Source organism: Calypte anna, chromosome 2 (assembly GCF_003957555.1).
Source record: "Calypte anna isolate BGI_N300 chromosome 2, bCalAnn1_v1.p, whole genome shotgun sequence".
In the NCBI taxonomy this organism is placed as follows: domain Eukaryota; kingdom Metazoa; phylum Chordata; class Aves; order Apodiformes; family Trochilidae; genus Calypte; species Calypte anna.
The window spans coordinates 59,357,353-59,375,120 of NC_044245.1; the positions used below are offsets into that span (position 1 = coordinate 59,357,353).

General features: G+C 43.1%; 3 protein-coding genes across 7 annotated transcripts in view; 1 reads left to right on the forward strand and 2 right to left on the reverse strand.

Moving 5' to 3' along the window:
• SLC66A2 (solute carrier family 66 member 2) overlaps positions 1–1,272 on the reverse strand; it is a 49,657-nt gene extending 48,385 nt beyond the window's left edge. For 2 of the 5 annotated variants that reach the window (XM_030446029.1, XM_030446025.1), the window contains exon 1: positions 88–551. In XM_030446029.1, coding sequence (XP_030301889.1) covers positions 88–290 — 203 coding nt within the window. In that variant the 5' untranslated portion in view covers positions 291–551. Of the gene's footprint in view, positions 1–87; positions 552–934; positions 1,041–1,194 lie in introns of those variants that run through there. The other 3 variants (XM_030446028.1, XM_030446027.1, XM_030446026.1) reach the window with 3 other exon arrangements.
• Positions 1,273–6,324: 5,052 nt separating this feature from the next.
• Positions 6,325–8,524, forward strand: HSBP1L1 (heat shock factor binding protein 1 like 1; the record flags this gene model as incomplete). The annotated part of the gene is given in 3 exon segments (XM_030444652.1): positions 6,325–6,345; positions 7,181–7,250; positions 8,415–8,524. Coding segments are annotated over 3 exon segments (201 nt in total), but the record flags the coding sequence as incomplete, so codon positions are not given.
• Positions 8,525–10,589: 2,065 nt separating this feature from the next.
• Positions 10,590–17,542, reverse strand: TXNL4A (thioredoxin like 4A). The gene is made up of 4 exons (XM_030444890.1): positions 17,438–17,542; positions 17,129–17,302; positions 11,495–11,598; positions 10,590–10,873 (listed from the first exon to the last, which is right to left on the reverse strand). Exons 2-4 carry the CDS (start codon positions 17,279–17,281, stop codon positions 10,702–10,704), a joined length of 429 nt encoding a protein of 142 aa, XP_030300750.1. The 5' UTR covers positions 17,282–17,302; positions 17,438–17,542; the 3' UTR covers positions 10,590–10,701.
• Positions 17,543–17,768: the final 226 nt, after the last annotated feature.

Below are 17,768 nucleotides of genomic sequence, written 5' to 3' on the forward strand. Positions count from 1 at the left end.
TCTTCAAATACTCCAAATCAAAGCTTTAGAACTAGCAAACAAGCAAGAACCTTTAGAACTGGGCAGACATAGACACAACCAACTTACCAGAAAAGTATCCGCAAGATGTTCGCGACCAACAGCACCAGACAGACGTAGGTGGAAAAGCCTTCTGCGTTCTGGGTCCGCCGGATGTCTCTGTACTGGGGAATGTAGGGCACCACTCCGCCGAACACCATGGACCCCGCGGCACCCCACGACACCAGCTGGTGAATCGGGACCAGCAGCCACTCCAAGCCACCCCCCTCCATGGCTGGGGGCAGCGGGGAGGCTGGCCCAGGGGCAGTCACGCTGAGGGATCGCCTCCCGCTGCTCCCCTCCGACGCTGGCAGGTTTTAACCACGCAGGGGCTCTCGGATGGCATGGGGCACCGCGGCCGCGCCTTCCCCCGCAGGGCTAGGACCTGCTGAAAGCGACGGGACGTCAGCCTACCTCTAACGCGGGCTGCCCGCTCCGCTGCCAGCCGGTCGCCCAGCGCTACCGGACCCAGACCACCGCCCTGACACAGCGGGGTGGGGTGGGCGGGGGGCCGCCCAAACCCGGCGCGACGCTAACGCCCTCGCACGGGCTCCCGCGTTGAGAAACCCGCCGCCGGCACAGCCCGGGGGCGGCAGCCACTAAGGCTCCGCCGCTGAGGGGACCCGCCGCCAGCAGCGGGATGCGGCACAAGGCCGAGCTGCGGGAGGCAGGGAGGGCACGGGCAGGCGCGCCATCCAGCAGCGGGCAACCGCGCCCGGCCCCGGCTGCCAGGTCCAGGTCGTTTCTCGGGGCGGGCTTGGAGGAAGGGGAGGAGGGAGGGGGTGGGATGGCACCCGTCGTCACCCACCCGCTGACCATCGCACCCCGCTTATCCAGAACCACGGGAAAACGCGGGTCTGTCTGCCTGCCTGCCCACCTGTTCCCCGAACTCCGGCCGCCGCCGCCGCCACCATCGCCCTGCGCCGGCCGCCTCACCGCTGCTGGAGGTTGGGGCCGCTGGCAACGGCGAGGCCCCGGCGGCTCGTGACGCCACGAGAAGCAGCCGCGGCTCCGCCAATCAGCGCTGAGGCCGCCTCGACCGTTCCTCTCGCGCGGCGCTCGCGGATTCCAGCGCGCGAGCCCCCGCGCGGTGCTTCCCCCTCCCACGGGTACCGGGCGCTCCCGGTACCGCCTCACCGGGGAAGATGCCCACGGGCGGTACCGGTACCGCTGCTTAACCGCCCCGGTGGCGCGGACTTCCCGGGCACGCACGAGGAACACCCGCCGCCTTCTCCAGGGGGAGCGGAGGTTGTTGGGCTGCCCCGGAAAAGAGGCGGTGCCAGGCGCACACCTGCGTGGTCTTCCCTCGCTGGATGCGGGGTGGTGGCGAGGTCCTGAATCTTGGTCCCCGGTCTCCGAATTCGAGACTTTTTAAGAATAAACTCCGTCACCCTTAATGAAAATCGTTATTTCCTGGGTCTCAAAATTGCGGTCGCTCCTTAACTAAATGCAACGCAGCGGCAGCCGCCACATCGCCGTTACGAGAGAGTTGGTTGTCTGGGGTTTTTTCTCCTCAGTGGCTTTCATAAAAGGTGTCAGGGGGAGGGGGAAATGTGCATCTTCTGCCCAGAGTGATCCGCAGGTCGTCACTTCAGTTTGTGCTGAGCCAGCACAGGCGTCCCAGGGCTGCACAGAGATGAGGAATTTAATAGCATGGACATAATATTTAATAATAATAATAATAAAAATAATAATAATAGCATGGACACTGCATCATCTAACAGCTGCTTGATTTGGTGGCAAACAACCCCAAGCAGCGCTACAGGCTGGGCACAGAGTGGCTGAGAGCAGCCAGACAGAAAGGGACCTGGGAGTCTGGATTGACAGGAAGCTGAACATGAGCCAGCAGTGTGCCCAGGTAGCCAAGAAGGCCAATGGCATCCTGGCCTGGATCAGGAACAGCGTGGCCAGCAGGTCCAGGGAAGGGATTCTGCCCCTGTACTCAGCCCTGGTGAGGCCACAGCTCGAGTACTGTGTCCAGTTCTGGGCCCATCAGTTCAGGAAGGAGATTGAGGTCCTGGAGCAGGTCCAAAGGAGGGCAACTAACCTGGTGAAGGGACTTAAGTAAATATCATATGAAGAGAGGCTGAGGGAGCTGGGAGTGTTCAGGCTGGAAAAGAGGAGGAGACCTCATCGCTCTCTACAACTCCCTGAAAGGAGGGTGTAGCCAGGGGGGGGTTGGTCTCTTTTCCCAGGCAACTCTCAGCAAGACAAGAGGGCACGGTCTCAAGTTGTGCCAGGGGAGGTTTAGGTTGGATATTGGAAAGAATTTCTTTACAGAGAGAGTGATCTAGCACTGGAATGGGCTGCCCAGGGAAGTAGTAGATTCTCCGTCCCTGGAGATATTTAAAAAGAGACTGGATGTGGCACTCAGTGCCATGGTCTAGTAACCACAGCGGTGGTTCAAGGGTTGGACTTGATGATCTCTGAGGTCCCTTCCAACCCAGCCAATTCTATGATTCTATGATTCAGTAACACCAGCAAGGCTCTGGTTCACCCGTTTAATCTTAGTTATTCCTTTAGTTCACTGTTCTATCACCCTGTGTTCTATCACCCCACCTAAGAAAGGGAATCGGGAAAAGAAGGTTTATCGTGTTGAAATGGAAACAGATGTAATAATAATAAGCCAATATCAAAACTGATATAAAAGATGCAAAGTTACCTTCATCAAACACTGTGAGCACCACAGCTCCAGCAAAAGCATGACAGTCAAAGCAAATGGGAGAACAGGCCTCTGGAACAGACCGTCCAGGGATGGTATCCACTGAGGTGGGTATTGTATGGAATTGGTTATCACATAGACTTAAAAGTATCATGGAATTATTCTGGAAGCTAACCTGGAAAACTGGGGTCAGCCCAGGCAGTTTCTTCTATGTAGGTAATCATTACTTCAAAAATCTGTTTTCTCAATTTATCAATGTCCCCAGCTAACCTGATTTATAGTGAACAAGTTTATGGTATGGAATACTTCTGTTGGCCAGCTTGGCTCAGCTGCCCTAGCCTTTCTTCCTCCTAGCTTTAGCTCCTGGCTAACTCAAAACTGCTAAAGACCTTGATTGCTATGGAAACCTGCCTACTATGGCTGGCCATGGGCCGAAAAAAAAATGTCTGACCAACTTTATTTCTAATGAATTAGGTACCGTGTCTTCTCACAAATGCAGCTTTCCTGAATAGATAAAAGGAAAAGGAAAAGGAAAAGAAAAAAGACAAGGAAAAGGAAAGGAAAAGACCTAACTATTGCAGTGTGATTTGCATCCTGCCTCCTTCCAGACAAGGCTGCTATGGTGGTCCAGGAATACTTGCTTCCTTGTCTGCTTCCAGGACTTAATTTCCTGTTCTCTTTCTTACCACACACATAATGCTAGGCTTTTTTACAAGATGTGCCTTTTCTGTCTTCACCTCCATTCCAAAGCTGCCCTGAGCCAGACATGCTTGAAGTGCATGACCAGGGGATTCCTGACCCCTGGTATATAAAATCTGATTTATCAGCAAAGAGGAGAGGGAAGGGACTTCATGTAACTTCCAAACAAGAGTAATGCATTTCTACAAAATAATTCCTTTATCACTGCACATCACAGGCTTTCACAGCATGGCATCATACAGTAGTTGCATTGAAATTGGAGCTTAGAACTATATGAGTTTAAAGTTTAAACATACTTTTGTTTTCTATCCTGCTACCCTGGCTTTGGCTTTCAGTATTGAAGGGACTGGAATTTCTCAAGGAAAGAGGAGGAGAAATATGCTTTGCATGGCATTTCAGCATAAAAGTACAATGTGAAGAGCCCATAGGACAGGCCTGCAATTCTGAAACAAGATGGAAGCAAACAGTTACCCCAGACTCTGTCACTCTATTTTTTATTTTTACTTCATGTGCCAGTCTTCCAATAGGACGTGTTTAAATTGAAAAGGTCTAAAGTCTGACTTTTTATTGAAAGTAACATAGAACCTATTTTGACATGGAAAATAAATTTACATTTTCAAATCTTCTTTGTTCCTCTCTCAGGCCCATTTTTGTATTCATTGCCAACATGATCTTCTTAGTACCCTTTTAGTAAATTAAGTAAACTTTACCTATTGCAGTGAATGCGTTTATGAGCACTGGTCGTTTACTGGTTCTCAGCTAAACTTCTGCTTTTGAAAATACCAACACCAAAAAAAGAGAAAAACTCAGAAAATAGTTTTTGGTTCACGGATGCAAGTCTAACATCAATGACTGCTTTTGAAATGCAGCTTATCTTATGCTCCAAAACTTCAGACCCTGGACACGCATGTAACAGCTCAGCACTGAAAAACAGAGCTCTCTGAAGAGGGAAAGAATAAGGGACAGCAGGGCAAAGCTGAAAGTTTTGCTTTAAAATAGAAAGACTTGAAGAATAGAACTTTAAAATAGAATGAGCTAGGACTCATTCTATTTTAAATAAATTAACTGTAAAGTGAAGTATTTTTGGTCTTGGTGTTTGTCTTTGTTATTCTTATGTTTTCTGAACTTTTGAACTTTTCCATTTTTGGCTTTACAGACACTTCCAATTTTATTCCATAAACCCAGCTGTGGACTATTGGCCTATTTCAGCTCAAGATTTGAACTGAGCCATTCAGATTAGCTGTGGAGACCACAAAGTAAAAGAACCAGACCTTTGGAGGGGGAAAGGCATGGTGAAATATTTTCTTCAGTCTCCACACTTCTAGTTGTCCTTCCTCCATTGCTGTGCTGGGTGCTGGCTGGGTATCTGACCCCAGTGATCTGCCTTGAGAACAAGGGGAGATATTTACAAAAAGCCTTTACCATGTGATGCTTGTTTTCAGTTGAACTGTAGCCTAGATGTTATTAAATGCAGAACTCCAAAGACTGAGTGCCATTCTTGCAACTTGATGGCTGTGTAATGCTTGCTTCTCCACATTTCCAGTTATTTGTTTACCCCTGCAATCTTTTCACTAAAAGCAGGACTCCTACTTAGTTCAAGGTACCCAGACACAAGCTGAGAGCACCACTTCAACTCCCTCAGGGGAAAATAATGATGCCTTAAGAGGGACTTAAGAGGGAAGCTTATAGAGATATTCAGTAAGGAGGGAAAACCAGGAAGATTATGGCTGTTATCAGGAGTAAAAAGCACAAATATTACAGCTCTACTATAAAGCCCTACGGGAAAGGAGGTTTATTAGCAAAAAAGAAAAGGAAAAAAAAAAAAACCTGCTCATTATTTATGAAACAGAACAAAAAAGTGATCTGATTGCAGCTAATGGCTATGTACAAATGCAAAGCATTAGCTATATGCTATATTGTTTTATCTAGAAGCTTTATCTAGAGCAATTACACTGCTAGACCACTATAGTTCTGCAAAACTTGCTTGATTTTTCTTTCTACAATGAAAAAGGCAAAGGGAAAAATCTACAAGAGTGGGAAGATAAGAATGTACAGAGAAGGCAAGATGATGGAAAGCAGCCAGCAATGCAGAGGTTTGCTTTGATGCCAGAATCTCACCACAGAGATGCCTTCCCAAACAAGGTGGGGAAGGTTGAAAACGAAAATAATGGAGTTTCTTAAGATCCTAAGTGGCAGCCTTGCAGGGGATAATCCTTCAGTGTTTGAGGTCAGTACTTGCTGAGGAGAGAAACCTTAGGTGGATGAAGGCATCTGTATCTGTGTTTGGCATCTCTGTAAAGCAACAGACTAAGGAAAGCTATTATTGCTCAACAGTGATACTCCCCTAACCATATAGGCACAGTAAACTTAAAATCTCTTCATTTACATTTGGCAAATCATATTAGGCAATTTACATTAGGCAACTTACATTAGGCAAGTTACATTAAGCAAGTTACAGCACCCGGAACACCTGCATGCAGAACAAGACACCTCTGCAACACTTACCCTAAGAGCTTTTTATACCGTGAAGCCACAGAGATGACCTACACGCATGACCATAAGAGGCTCTGTCCATTTCTTGCTTATGTCTTCAATTCTACTTCTTCACACATTCTGGTGCAAAAAACTTCTGCAAGCATGGTATTTTTGCCACTGTGTATTTCAAAACTATATTTATCTTATGAAAACAAAGACACAAAAAACCCCCCACCAAACCCCAACCAACCAAATTAAAACAATCAGAAACAAATACCAAAATAAAAAAAAAAATCAGGCCTTGTTATTAGACAAGCTATTTTCTTTATGTAACTTGTCATTTACATCCTACGAAATCGTAAGATGTCTCAAGACCAAACTACAACATCCTAAAGAAGCCTAAAGAAGAGGCGGTTCAGGGGAGACCTCCTCATTCTCTACAACTCCCTGAAAGGAGGGTGTAGCCGGGGGGGGGGGGGGTTGGTCTCTTTTGCCAGACGACTTTCAACAAGACAAGAGGGCATGGTCTTAAGTTGTGCCAGGGGAAGTTTAGGTTGGATATTAGAAAGAATTTCTTTATGGAGAGGGTGATCAGACATTGGAATGGGCTGCCCAGGGAAGTAGTGGATTCTCCGTCCCTGGAGATATAAGAGACTGGATGTGGCACTCAGTGCCATGGACTGGGAACTGCAGAGGTAGTGGATCAAGGGTTGGACTTGATGATCTCTGAGGTCCCTTCCAACCCAGCCGATTCTATGATTCTATCCTTTAGTTGTTGTCCTGCACAGCCACCATTTCTTTGGGAAAGGCGGCCCACCAGCGCTTGGCAGTACTGAAGGATTCTCGCACTGGAATGGCGGAGCTCCCCCGAATGCCTGCCCTGCCCTGCCAGCCCGCCGGGCGCCCACCTGCCCGTCCCGTCCTGTCCGATCCCGTCCCGTCCCACCGCGGCCGCAGAGGTGGCGGTGGGTGTCTGCGGGGAGCCGGAGCCGGTGTCGGTCGTCGACCCGCCGGGAGGCCGGGACTTCACGGTGCTGCTCCGCGGAGCCCGCCGAGGGCCGGGCTTGCGGGCAGCTTTGCTGCGGGGCTCCGCCTGACGGGTGCCTGCCCGGCATCGGGGAGGCCGCAGCGATCCCGTCTGAACGCCGGGTCCCCTCGTAGGGCCGAGGGGAGAAGGGCTGGAAGCCGTCGGAGAGGTGCCCTGGTCCAGCCACCGGCTCCCCACGGAGCCCCGGGCCGTCCCTGCTCTCCGTGCGCCTCCGCCCTTTGCCCTTCCCTTTTTTTCCCTTGGTGGAAAATCTGCTGCATCAGCTGCAGGAGAATTTCGAAGCTCCGACTGAAGAAGTACCTCTGAGAAATACCCTCTTTTGTGATCCTAAGGCTGAGGTTCCCCTGCAGAACCGGGATTGGTGTCCCCTGCACATTACAAAGCAGATGTAAAAAAAGGAGGCTTTGCCTTTGAAAATCGTGATGTGCTTTTTTCTAAACATCAAAGTAAGCTATAATGGTTTACGTTTCTAGACACTTCTGATGTCAAGCCAGCTGAGTTCAGCTGGCCATTCAGCTGACCCCCCTAGGCCATTTATTTTTCCCTTTACTAAGAAGGAAATCCTAAAAAAGGTTTTACTATAAGAAGTAACAATGCTCAGTGAGCTAGTCTCTGTACAGCAATTCTTTTCTCAAGTAAAGGAAGCAGAAAATATGTGATTCTAGAAGTAACACTGAAAAAAAAAAAAGCAAGCTTCAAAAATGCTGCTTCAACGATTGTATTGATGCTGTTGGTTCAAAAACCTGCTGATTAGAATGATGATTATAGAATTAAACTATTTCTGTTGTAATTGTGAATCTACTACTATAAAACGTATACTGAAATAAGATTCTATTTTGGGAAACAATGTGCTGTATGAAATCCACGTTCTTGGGTAAATGACTAACCACAAAATTATCAGCCAGCACCCTGTAGGTTGAGATAACAGTAGCCCAGCACTGCATATGTAACTCCTGAAGACTCTTTTTCTGACACTAAGCAATAGGATGTGGATTTTGGCTCACCTGAGCTGTGTTCAGGCCTTTTGCATGTACCTAGACAGAAAACTCAAGGAGCTCAGGGCCTTATAAAGGGAAATTGGGTAAGAGCAGCTAGACTTGCCACCCAACATTATGCATGTGTCAGAGAAGGGATTAACCATGGGACATCACAGGACAACTACCCACTCATACTCTGATTGCATAGGTTGACTTTATGGAATCACCTGAAGTAGTTCACTGGACCTATGCCAGTTCACTCATTGGCATGCAGGAAAACATTTGAAAATGTTTAGAACCTGAAGACTTACGTGTTGCAAAATAAAATGTGATTGTCTTCTAATAATACAACCCTGTGTATGCTTCATCTTGCATTAGAACTGAGTATGAGTAAGACGCTGGGACATCTGCAAGAAAACTTCTTGTTTTTCCTCACAGAATAAAAAGAACTATAAAATTAACTTCATTTATGAATAAGAAATTGTTAACTTTTTACTAGAATAAATGTGCAAGCACATTGATGATCTTGAGAAGCATGTTGCTGACCTGATGACAGAGGCTGGGATGGAACATAACAATGAAGGATTAAGTTTTACTGTATTTTAATGTAGTTTTAAACTATGTAGAACCTAGGCCAAAGATGTTGTTTACATATTTATTATACCTGCATTTGCTTGGATTTTAAAGCATGCTGGTGTATTTTAAAATACCTTAAATTATCTTGGATTTGTTTTTGTCAGGAACCAAAGAATGCTACCACTTTTTTGGAAGAAGACAAACTGCAGCGTGCTGCATCTATTCCATCCATGCACCAAATACACAGGGTAGTGCAAACTAATCCCAAATATGTGAACTGAGGCTTTATATTTGTAATGAAGTGCATGTGGCTTAAAGCACTCCTGCCCTACCACTCCTGTCCCTGAAGCCTTGCTAACCTAGCTGAATACCTGCCTTCTAAAACTTAAGGACAAGTGTTAGAGGGTTCTTTCAGTGACTAAATTTTATAGTGTCATATATACATACTTGTGGGTGACTTTTTTTCTTTAAGAATTCACTCCAAAATAACCTTTAACTGTTAAGAGCCATATAATTGCTATTTTGTTTGTAGAGAAACAGACCTTGAGTGTCATTTTACCTTAATCTGAACAAGGGGTACTGGGACAGTCCCAGGGGGCTGTCATCACTTGGTTACCCTCAAAGTGTAACTTTTCCCTCAAAATATAACCCTGGCCTAGGAGATGGAATCTCCTTTGGCTGTCATCTGGGTTGGTGCACAGGACAGGGATAGCAAAGAATTCTAGTTACCAGCATGTCCTAAACAAGACATGTTAGAGTAAAAGAAAACAGGAGATCTGAACCAACTTTAAGGTCCTTGTACACTAAGACATTGGCACTTTTTGTGGGAAAGGTTTTGTTTGAAAATTAATAGGAACCTCTTAAAAAAAAAGATAGAAATTTAAACATTACCGGGTAAAAGTAGAAAAACTCAGCTAATGAAGGACAAAACAGACTTTTTAAAACTTAACAGGTGTTAATACTTAGCATCTATTCCAGTCTTCACTAATATCAATAAATCATTTTAATCAGTACTTTAATCAGCATGGATTGCAAGCAATGTCAGACTGGAGGGAGAGGTTGATATGCTAGAGGAGGACAAGCTAGAGAAATGGGCCAACAGGCTCCTCATGAAGTTCAAAGGCAAGTGCCAAGCCTGGCCTCTAAAACACAGGGCAAACTTACTCAGCAGTGCAGATGTGATGGCCAGGCTGGCATGCAGCTTTGCAGACAAGGAGTCTAGTGGGCAAGCTGGAAATGAGCCAGCAAGATGCCCTGGGTGTTCACAAAGGCTGTAGCCACTTACTGTGGTCAGTATTCACACAAGTAGAGCCTGAGTATTTCCATCCTTGGAAATACTCAACACTGGGCACAGCCCCAGGCAACCTGATCAACTGGAACCTATTTTGAATGGGAGGTTGGTGGTCTCTTCCAACACAAATGATTCTATAATTAATGCTGTAAAACAGACTAACTTAAGCAGAAATCAAGACCCTCTGTTTTCTTTGACTCATCCTAAATCCTCTAAAGCATGCTTAATTGTAAAAAAATTCATTTACTTTGTCTTGGGCCAAAAGTATGGTTATCTCCTTTCAGCACAGTCTGGCTTGCTGTTTCTTAATCCTGTAAATATGCTGGTAGAAGTTACAAGAATGCCAACCAACCCAAAAAAACAAAAAAAACCCCCAAAAAACAAACCCACCCCCCCTGCCAAAAACCACAAAAAACCACCCCCGCAAAAAAACCAAACCAAACCAACAATTACATTAATTTTCATTGTCAAATTCAATTAGCTAAAGAAAACAAAGGTGAATAAGTGGAACTAACTTCATTTTCTTAAAAAGGCTAAACCATGTTTTCTCAGATAAGTTTGTGTATGTCTCACGTTTGTGTAACATAGCAAACAAAATCAAAGTATTTTTTTCTGCAAGCAGGATGCTTGTATACAAATTCTGAAGGACAACAGACTAAAAAAAAAAAAAAAGAACCAACAAAAAAACACCAACTCAAAATTCAGCTACAGTATTACTGCAGTCAGATAGTTTCAGGCTTTGTGTCTCCTGCTTTTCCAAACAGACTTTAAACTTTTTAAATAATTCAAAATATGCTCAGAGACAAAGGATTTATAGTTTGTTTGGTTTAATATATATATGTACACACCCCATACACAAGAATAAATTTAAGTCAATGTAGGATTCTAAAAAATAAAAGCCAGCCCCGAAGAAATGTCAGTATCTGTATTTAGTGGAATAATCTTTTGGTGATACCACCAAACCTCGACCTTTGCGGGCTCCTCTATAAACAGTTTCAATAATGTCAATCATCTCTTGTTTATCTTCCATTGCCCAGTTGATCTTGTTGTTATTACCTGTACCTAAATCAATCATGATGTGCTTGTTCCTTTAAAGAAAGAAAAACAAAAAAGTTAAGACAGTATTATAATTCAGAAAGAAACTTTATATCCCCCACAAAACTGATTCAAAATAAACTGGCTTCAAAGAAAGAGCCTCTACTGCTGCCACTCAAGCTGACATTTTACTCCCTATGTCTAAAACTAGACAAAAGGCCACAAACAAACCCCCAGAATGCAGCTCAGTGCCTTTCTTTCTGTTTCTTCCCCAGACCTCCTAACACCAGAGGGTTCCATGCTTGCTAGTGGCACATTTTATCTCACCAATGTAGATGCCTTAGCTCAAAAAAGCTTCAATACTTTGGATATATCTTTAAAGTGAGTTTGACAAGCCTGTCACATTACTGCAGTATTCTATTCAGGAAGTTTCAGATTTAAAACAGAAAACAGTGAATAATAAAACCAGTTTTCACTATCACTAATACTCAATTTATCAATACACTGTTACTAGGCTAATTGGAAAACAAGCTATTTTCCTATTTAATCAATTTACTCTTTTGTAGAGTAATGAAAACATAAGCATTGGTTTGCAGATGTGTATTTAGAAATGACCTACTGAAACACTGGTTTTGACATACAAATTTGAGTTACATTCAAGAATCATCATGTACCTGAAGAAAAACATGACAGTACAGGGATCATACAGCTCATACATCTTGTTGAAGTCTGGTACTTCAGTGATATCCACGAGATAAATAACAGCAAAGTTTTTTACCTGAACAGAAGAAAACAGGAAACAAAAGCAATACATATTAACCAGCCTTTGATTATTTTTTTAATTACTGATTAAAAGACATAAATTTTAATTTTCACATTTATTTTCCAGAATATTAGGTCATAAAAATTACAGTAAAGTCGTGCTACTATTTTTAGCCACAATAACAAGTAAACATTTAAAAAATATTTTTAAATATAGCAGAGATGCTCATTTTACAGCCAGTATCAACAAGAAAGATACTATGCTAAATCAACAGGGAGAGAAAGAAGTGCCCTGCATATACAACTGAAAGCTTAGAGAGAGATGCACAACTCTAAACAAAGTCAGAGTAATTGCTGTGTGCAAGCCAAAGTGACATATTTTGCCTCTGTCATCAGCTGCTTACAGCCTTTTGTAAATTCATGATCTAAAATGCCCTGGTGCATGCCTCCAATAATTTTTTTTCCCCTCTAAGCCACCTATTTAGGCTCATCAAATCAAAATAGAACTGATCATTTACTAATAAACACTGAGGTTTTTTGAAAGGTATAAAGCCAAAACAAAAGCTTAAGAATGTAATTTATAATTTAAAAAAGACCTTGATGAGAAGCAATTATTCTCTGGGCAATTCTGTTAAATCAGGCTTTCGTTTTGCTTTTACCAAGTTAGATGCACAGGAATCCCTCCCTTTTAATGTCATTGTTAATGTCTTCATTCCTGAAAGAAAGCTGCCACATTTTGATTCCTAGATGACCCATGTTTGACCTTAGGTGGAATTAAGGGATGTTTTAGTTTCAAAAGCTCATACATGCATAGCAGAAAATAACAGACTGACACACACATTAAAATACAAGTCAGTAGGCATCTAACTTACACAAATCTTTAACTGTAACTGTACTCATGCATTACACCATAAACACACAACCTTGCTCCCCCATCCTTACTTGCATACAAATACAATTTCCATTCTTCCCAGTGACCACAAAATTACCAGACTGAGGTAACGTGTGTGGTCCAAGATTTACAACAAACCTACTGCCACAGTGCTTACCACTTGATAATTTTGCTACTGAACATCTGGAAATGCTAGAATTAATACAATTTCTGCTTGATACACTTGTGGGAAAACAGTCTGTGGAGGCTTAAAGATTCCATGTGCACATCAGTATGATTGTATGAAATAATTTATTAACAACTTGCACTCACTTTATATAGAAAAGTCTTGTTTACACCATCTTATCATGCAGGTGGCTTTGTATTCCAATTACACATTCCATTCTCACGGAAAGATTCTTCTCACATAATTATTTTCCTCTTCTGTTGCCAATTAAGTTATCTCTTTCCCATTAGCTCATTCTCAGAAAGCCTCTAACTAGGCCTCAATAACCATTAACCCAATGTGGCCTAAATTGAAGTAAGTCAGGATTGCTCACAACCTGTATATTTCTGAACTGTTTCCCCAACAATACACTGATGCTTCATTTTAGTCCACACGACAGAATTAGACTGAACCAGAAAAATACTGTGTAAGGTGTACCCTGTACTTAAACATCCTAGCAGGCTCTATAGGTGAGAAAGCATGGGTGGTTGCTTACAAAAAACACAGCCCATGGTAAAAGAATGCTGACAGACTTCTGCTTCAAAATAGTTTCTAAATTATAAAAAAAAAAAAAAAAAATCAAATCACATTTCAGTGATGCAAATAAGTACAAGTAGCAAATAAAATATTTCCTGGGGCAAGACAGCATTTAAGTGCAGGTTATAACACCCTCTGAAGTGTGTTCAGCCCATTCAAGCCCATTCTAATTTTACATAAAAGATTTCTAAGAAACTTAGTGGAATGTTCAGAGTCAACAACTTAGCTGATGAGCGACAGAAGTTACTTCCCTGGTTACCCTTAGAAAGCACAAGACACTTGTGTGGGTCTTTCCTAACAAAGAAAACCACAAGTAAACAAACCAACAAATAAAAAAAACACAACCCAACCCTCAACAACAAAACTTGAAAAGCCCTTTTTATTTTCCCCTATCATTTCTTCTTCCATCCTGCTAACATTTTAGAAGCTGCAGCACCGCTTTGCAATTTGGGAAAACTTCTACAACACATTTGGCAGTTTCAATAAGCTAAACCACCTCTGAACAACTATTTATTTTGGAGAATAGAAAATTATTTTAAGTTAAACAGAGCATGAATACAACATTCTTAGGACCTGCTTTGTTCACTGTAAATTTAGTCCAAGGAGATTATACACAGATTGAGAGGTCACATTGCAAACTGTTCCCATTCACAACAGGTCTCCCTCCAGCCCTGATGGAGTAGCAGGATTAAACACAGGCCAGGCAGGCTGGCAGCAAAGTCTTGTGGATTTATTTTTTTTTTTTAATTGGTTGGAAACAGAAGTTCTGAGGTACCAACAGGCTAACTCCTGTTCTTACCTCTGCTGTCAGAGTGGTTTCAAGGAATGTTTATCAATATGGTGATAGGCACTTCATATAAATAAATATAGATGTATATATATATATCTATCTGTGTGTGTATATATATATATACTACACACACACCAGCAGACCACTACAAAAGTACTGCTAAACCAAAAATTTACTTCCAACTGCATACTCCACAGAAAAATAAAACTTTTACAGTTAATCGTACATCACACACACTTAATGTAGTTCAGCTGAAGCACAAGAAATGCTTGTCACTAGCAACAAACATCAACAGCCTAAGACTTTAAAAAAAAAACAAAACAGAACTACTCAAATAATAGTGAAATTATTACATAAATCTTCCTCAAAAGGCCTGGATCATTCAAAACATCTCTGCACAGCATAAATCCAAGTTACCACCGTAATCCAAGTAACTCAGACATAAATTGAAACTTCCTTCTCTCCTACATGGCAATTAAAGCACAACTACCTATTTCTGTGGAAATTAACCACTGCAGAACTACTCAAATGTCCCTGCAAATTACTGACCAGTTTTACAGCCTGAAGCAGCACTTACTGTCTCAGACTGAATACTGGAGCCAATTTCACAGCAGTACAGAGCAGCATCTGAGATGGCTTTACACACAGCCAGCTCCAATTCACAAAGCTTTAGCTTAGGCTTCATTTTAAGCAAAAGCAATTGAAATATTCCTAGATTCAGGCTAGTATGGATGCAGGGGATGTACACCTGAGCTAGCAGATCTACAGTGACAAACTGAAGCTTAAGCTCTCTCCATCCTTTGGGAAGTGAATCCTATGCCAGTTCAAAAACTACCTTCCTGTAAAGAAAAAGTTTCACTATCATTTCAAGTGTTTGCTATGTTTTCTTTCTAACCTTTGAGTTATAACTGGGAACAGTGTAGAGATCTCGGAACAAGGATTACAAGCAAACCACACAAAATAAAAGCAGTTGCAGTTACAACAATTGAGATTCAGTGAGATTGTCAATGTTAATCAAAATTCTACTGCCCAGACAATATGCAGACTTGTGGTGTTTTAAAAGTTGAACAAACAGTAAGACAAATTTATTCTGATACTACTTAACCTCATAACATAGACTAAGATGTAGTAAATTTGTTCTAATAAGCCAGTTGCATTGTGGAAAAAACCCCACAACCCACTATTGACAGACCTCTTTTGGACAGCTTCACACTTTCTCAACACTTGAGGAGAAAAGCATTTTCAGCAGAAAAACAAGGCATACAGTTCCCTTTTGAACATGTTTATTTATGACCCTCTGACTATTGAACTGGAAGATGGAAAACTAAATTTTCTCTGCCTTACCAGGCTTTCACAGCTGCTGTCCATGGGGACAGGACAGAGTTGGGAGGCTAAAAGACAAAAATCAGCACAGATTCAAGATTTTATCAGGCTTACTTTCATTGATTTGTCCTCAACTTTCGTTGTTTGGGTTTTGTTCTTAATTACTGTAGCTTCACATTTAAGACCACTTTAATAGTCTTATTAAATATATAATATATAGTAAATATTATATAATAGTCTATTAAGACTATTCAAATACTTTAGAGAACTGAATCTGCCAGGGTGGACTACTATTAAATCTTTAAACTGAACAGCTCAAGACCGTAAAGCAGAGGAATCTATAGGACTCTCAACACCAGAAAAAGAGTCACTATCCTATTGTGATTGAGACAATGCACTTGCTGGTAAACAGAAAACACAGACATAGAAAAAATTACATGAAAGAAATCTCATTTGTCCTCTGAACTTCCTCCTGACTTTCTTAACAATGCCATATGCCCCCCCAAAAAAATGCATTCCTACAACATGAGACTGCCACAGCACAAACTTGAAAGTCTGCACTGCCAATATTTATTTTAATTTTCTCTCTAATTATGCTGTAAGTTTAGGTGATCTTACAGGGGAAAAGAGAAAGACATTACAGTGTTGACAGCAATACCTGCAGCTAACAATTTTGAAAGTAACATACATGAGTAGAAGAATTAGATTTGCTCATCTTTAACTAAAAATATTGGTAACTATAATACCAATATGTTCTTTTATAGTTCTCTTTCCCCACCCTCCTTTTCTTTTCCTCTCTTTTCTTGTAACCTCAACAGAAAGGCAGAAGCACAGCTAATATCTTAGCAAAAGCCACATCTATTCAGAATTCTGATTACAGTTAAATAAATGCAAAACATTAGAACACTCCTCCCTGAACCCACACTGACCTAATATTGCCTATTAGTTAAAGTGACCTGGTTTCACAAGAGTTTATCTGATTTACGGTATTCAGCCCTAGATAAACCATGGGTTTAATTTACTTTTTTTTTTTTCAATTTAAAAAAACCCTTTTAAAATAAAATATATATATTTCTTTTTAAAAAGGAGCATTAAAGAATTAGGCAGCCAAAGTCCAGTATTCAGTGAATGGGTTTTATAATTTTAAGCTTCGTTTTAAAAAGAGAGTATTTTTAAAAAAGCTTGTATGAAGGAATTGTGTTTACCTTTGACTTGTGGAAAAATGACTCTATAACTTGTAAAGTTATGTAACTTGTAAAGTTATAGAGAGGTATGTTTTATTCCAGCACTGGGTGCAAGGGGGATCTCTTTTCCTAACTTGCACACCAAGACCATGCATATGCTCTTATTATACATACTTAAGTTTTACATATTCACTTGCCTACACATATTTGCCTACAGATACACATCACCTACTCCCGCTTTGTATTAAAATTAGTTCCAAAAGGTAATTTTTATCCTCTCCTCCCCTCTGCGCCTGCTCAGTGCCTCCTGGTGGTGGTCGCGGGGATGAAGTAAAAACGCAGCAAAGTTCCTTCTTTTTCTCTGGGTAAAGTTTTCACTTCTTCTTCTCCGGGCATGCGCACTTCTTCAGCCTTCAGCCAAGCCGACAAGACGTTCTGTTTCTTATCTCAAGGTTGCTACAGCTATCAGTTTCGCACATATATTTCCCTTATAAGGGAAATACCTAAACAATTTCTTAGCTGCTGTCAAACACGCACTCTGTGTTAGCTTCTATCAGGCCAGCGTGACCCCCTAGGCAATCATTAGCAGGCGTTTTACATTAACCCTCCCATTACCTTCTCAGCAATGCTGTATACGACTTCATCCATCTTCATGCAGGTCGGGTCCCAGTCGTGCCCGAAGCGGATGACCACGACGCGGTCCTCTTCCGAGAGGATGGCCTGGTCTACCTGCCAGCCGTTGTGCAGGTGCGGCAGCATGTACGACATCTTGGCGGGCGTGGGACGGGCCTGCGGGACGACAGCAAACACCCTGCACCTCACAGCTCGGCCTACAGCGAGTGCCCTCAGCGAGCCCAGCCCACGCCACCCCACCCTGCCCCTCCTGAGCTGCTCCGAGCCCCCCGGCGCCGACCCCTTACGCACCCCGAGGGCTCCTTTCTCCCGTCGGAACGGAGCGACAGAGCCGCAAAGCGAGAGGAAGCGGAAATGAGGGAACGGGATGGCGCAGCAGGAAAGGCGATTCCGCCCTTCGGAGAGGGGAGGGGTTCCCTCGGTGGGCGGGACGGAGCCGGCGGGGCCGTACCGAGTGTGAGGGTGGGAGGGGCGGAGGAACCGTTTGGGCTGCACCAAGCGGAGGGGGCAGCTCGGCGGCGGCGTCGCCGCTCGTCGTCGCGGGAGTGACATGGCCGGGCTGCACAGACCGCTCTGTGCCAAGGCTGCGGCTCTTTGCCCCCGGCTCTTTGGGTCTCTTTCC

Excerpts from the sequence above, each read along its gene's own strand:
- TXNL4A (XM_030444890.1), bottom strand. The coding sequence starts at position 17,281 with ATGTCGTACATGCTGCCGCACCTGCACAACGGCTGGCAGGTAGACCAG. Across the intron at positions 11,599-17,128 it reads TATACAGCATTGCTGAGAAG|GTAAAAAACTTTGCTGTTAT; the intron begins GTAATGGGAGGG and ends TCTTCTGTTCAG. Across the intron at positions 10,874-11,494 it reads ACTGTCATGTTTTTCTTCAG|GAACAAGCACATCATGATTG; the intron begins GTACATGATGAT and ends CTTTCTTTAAAG.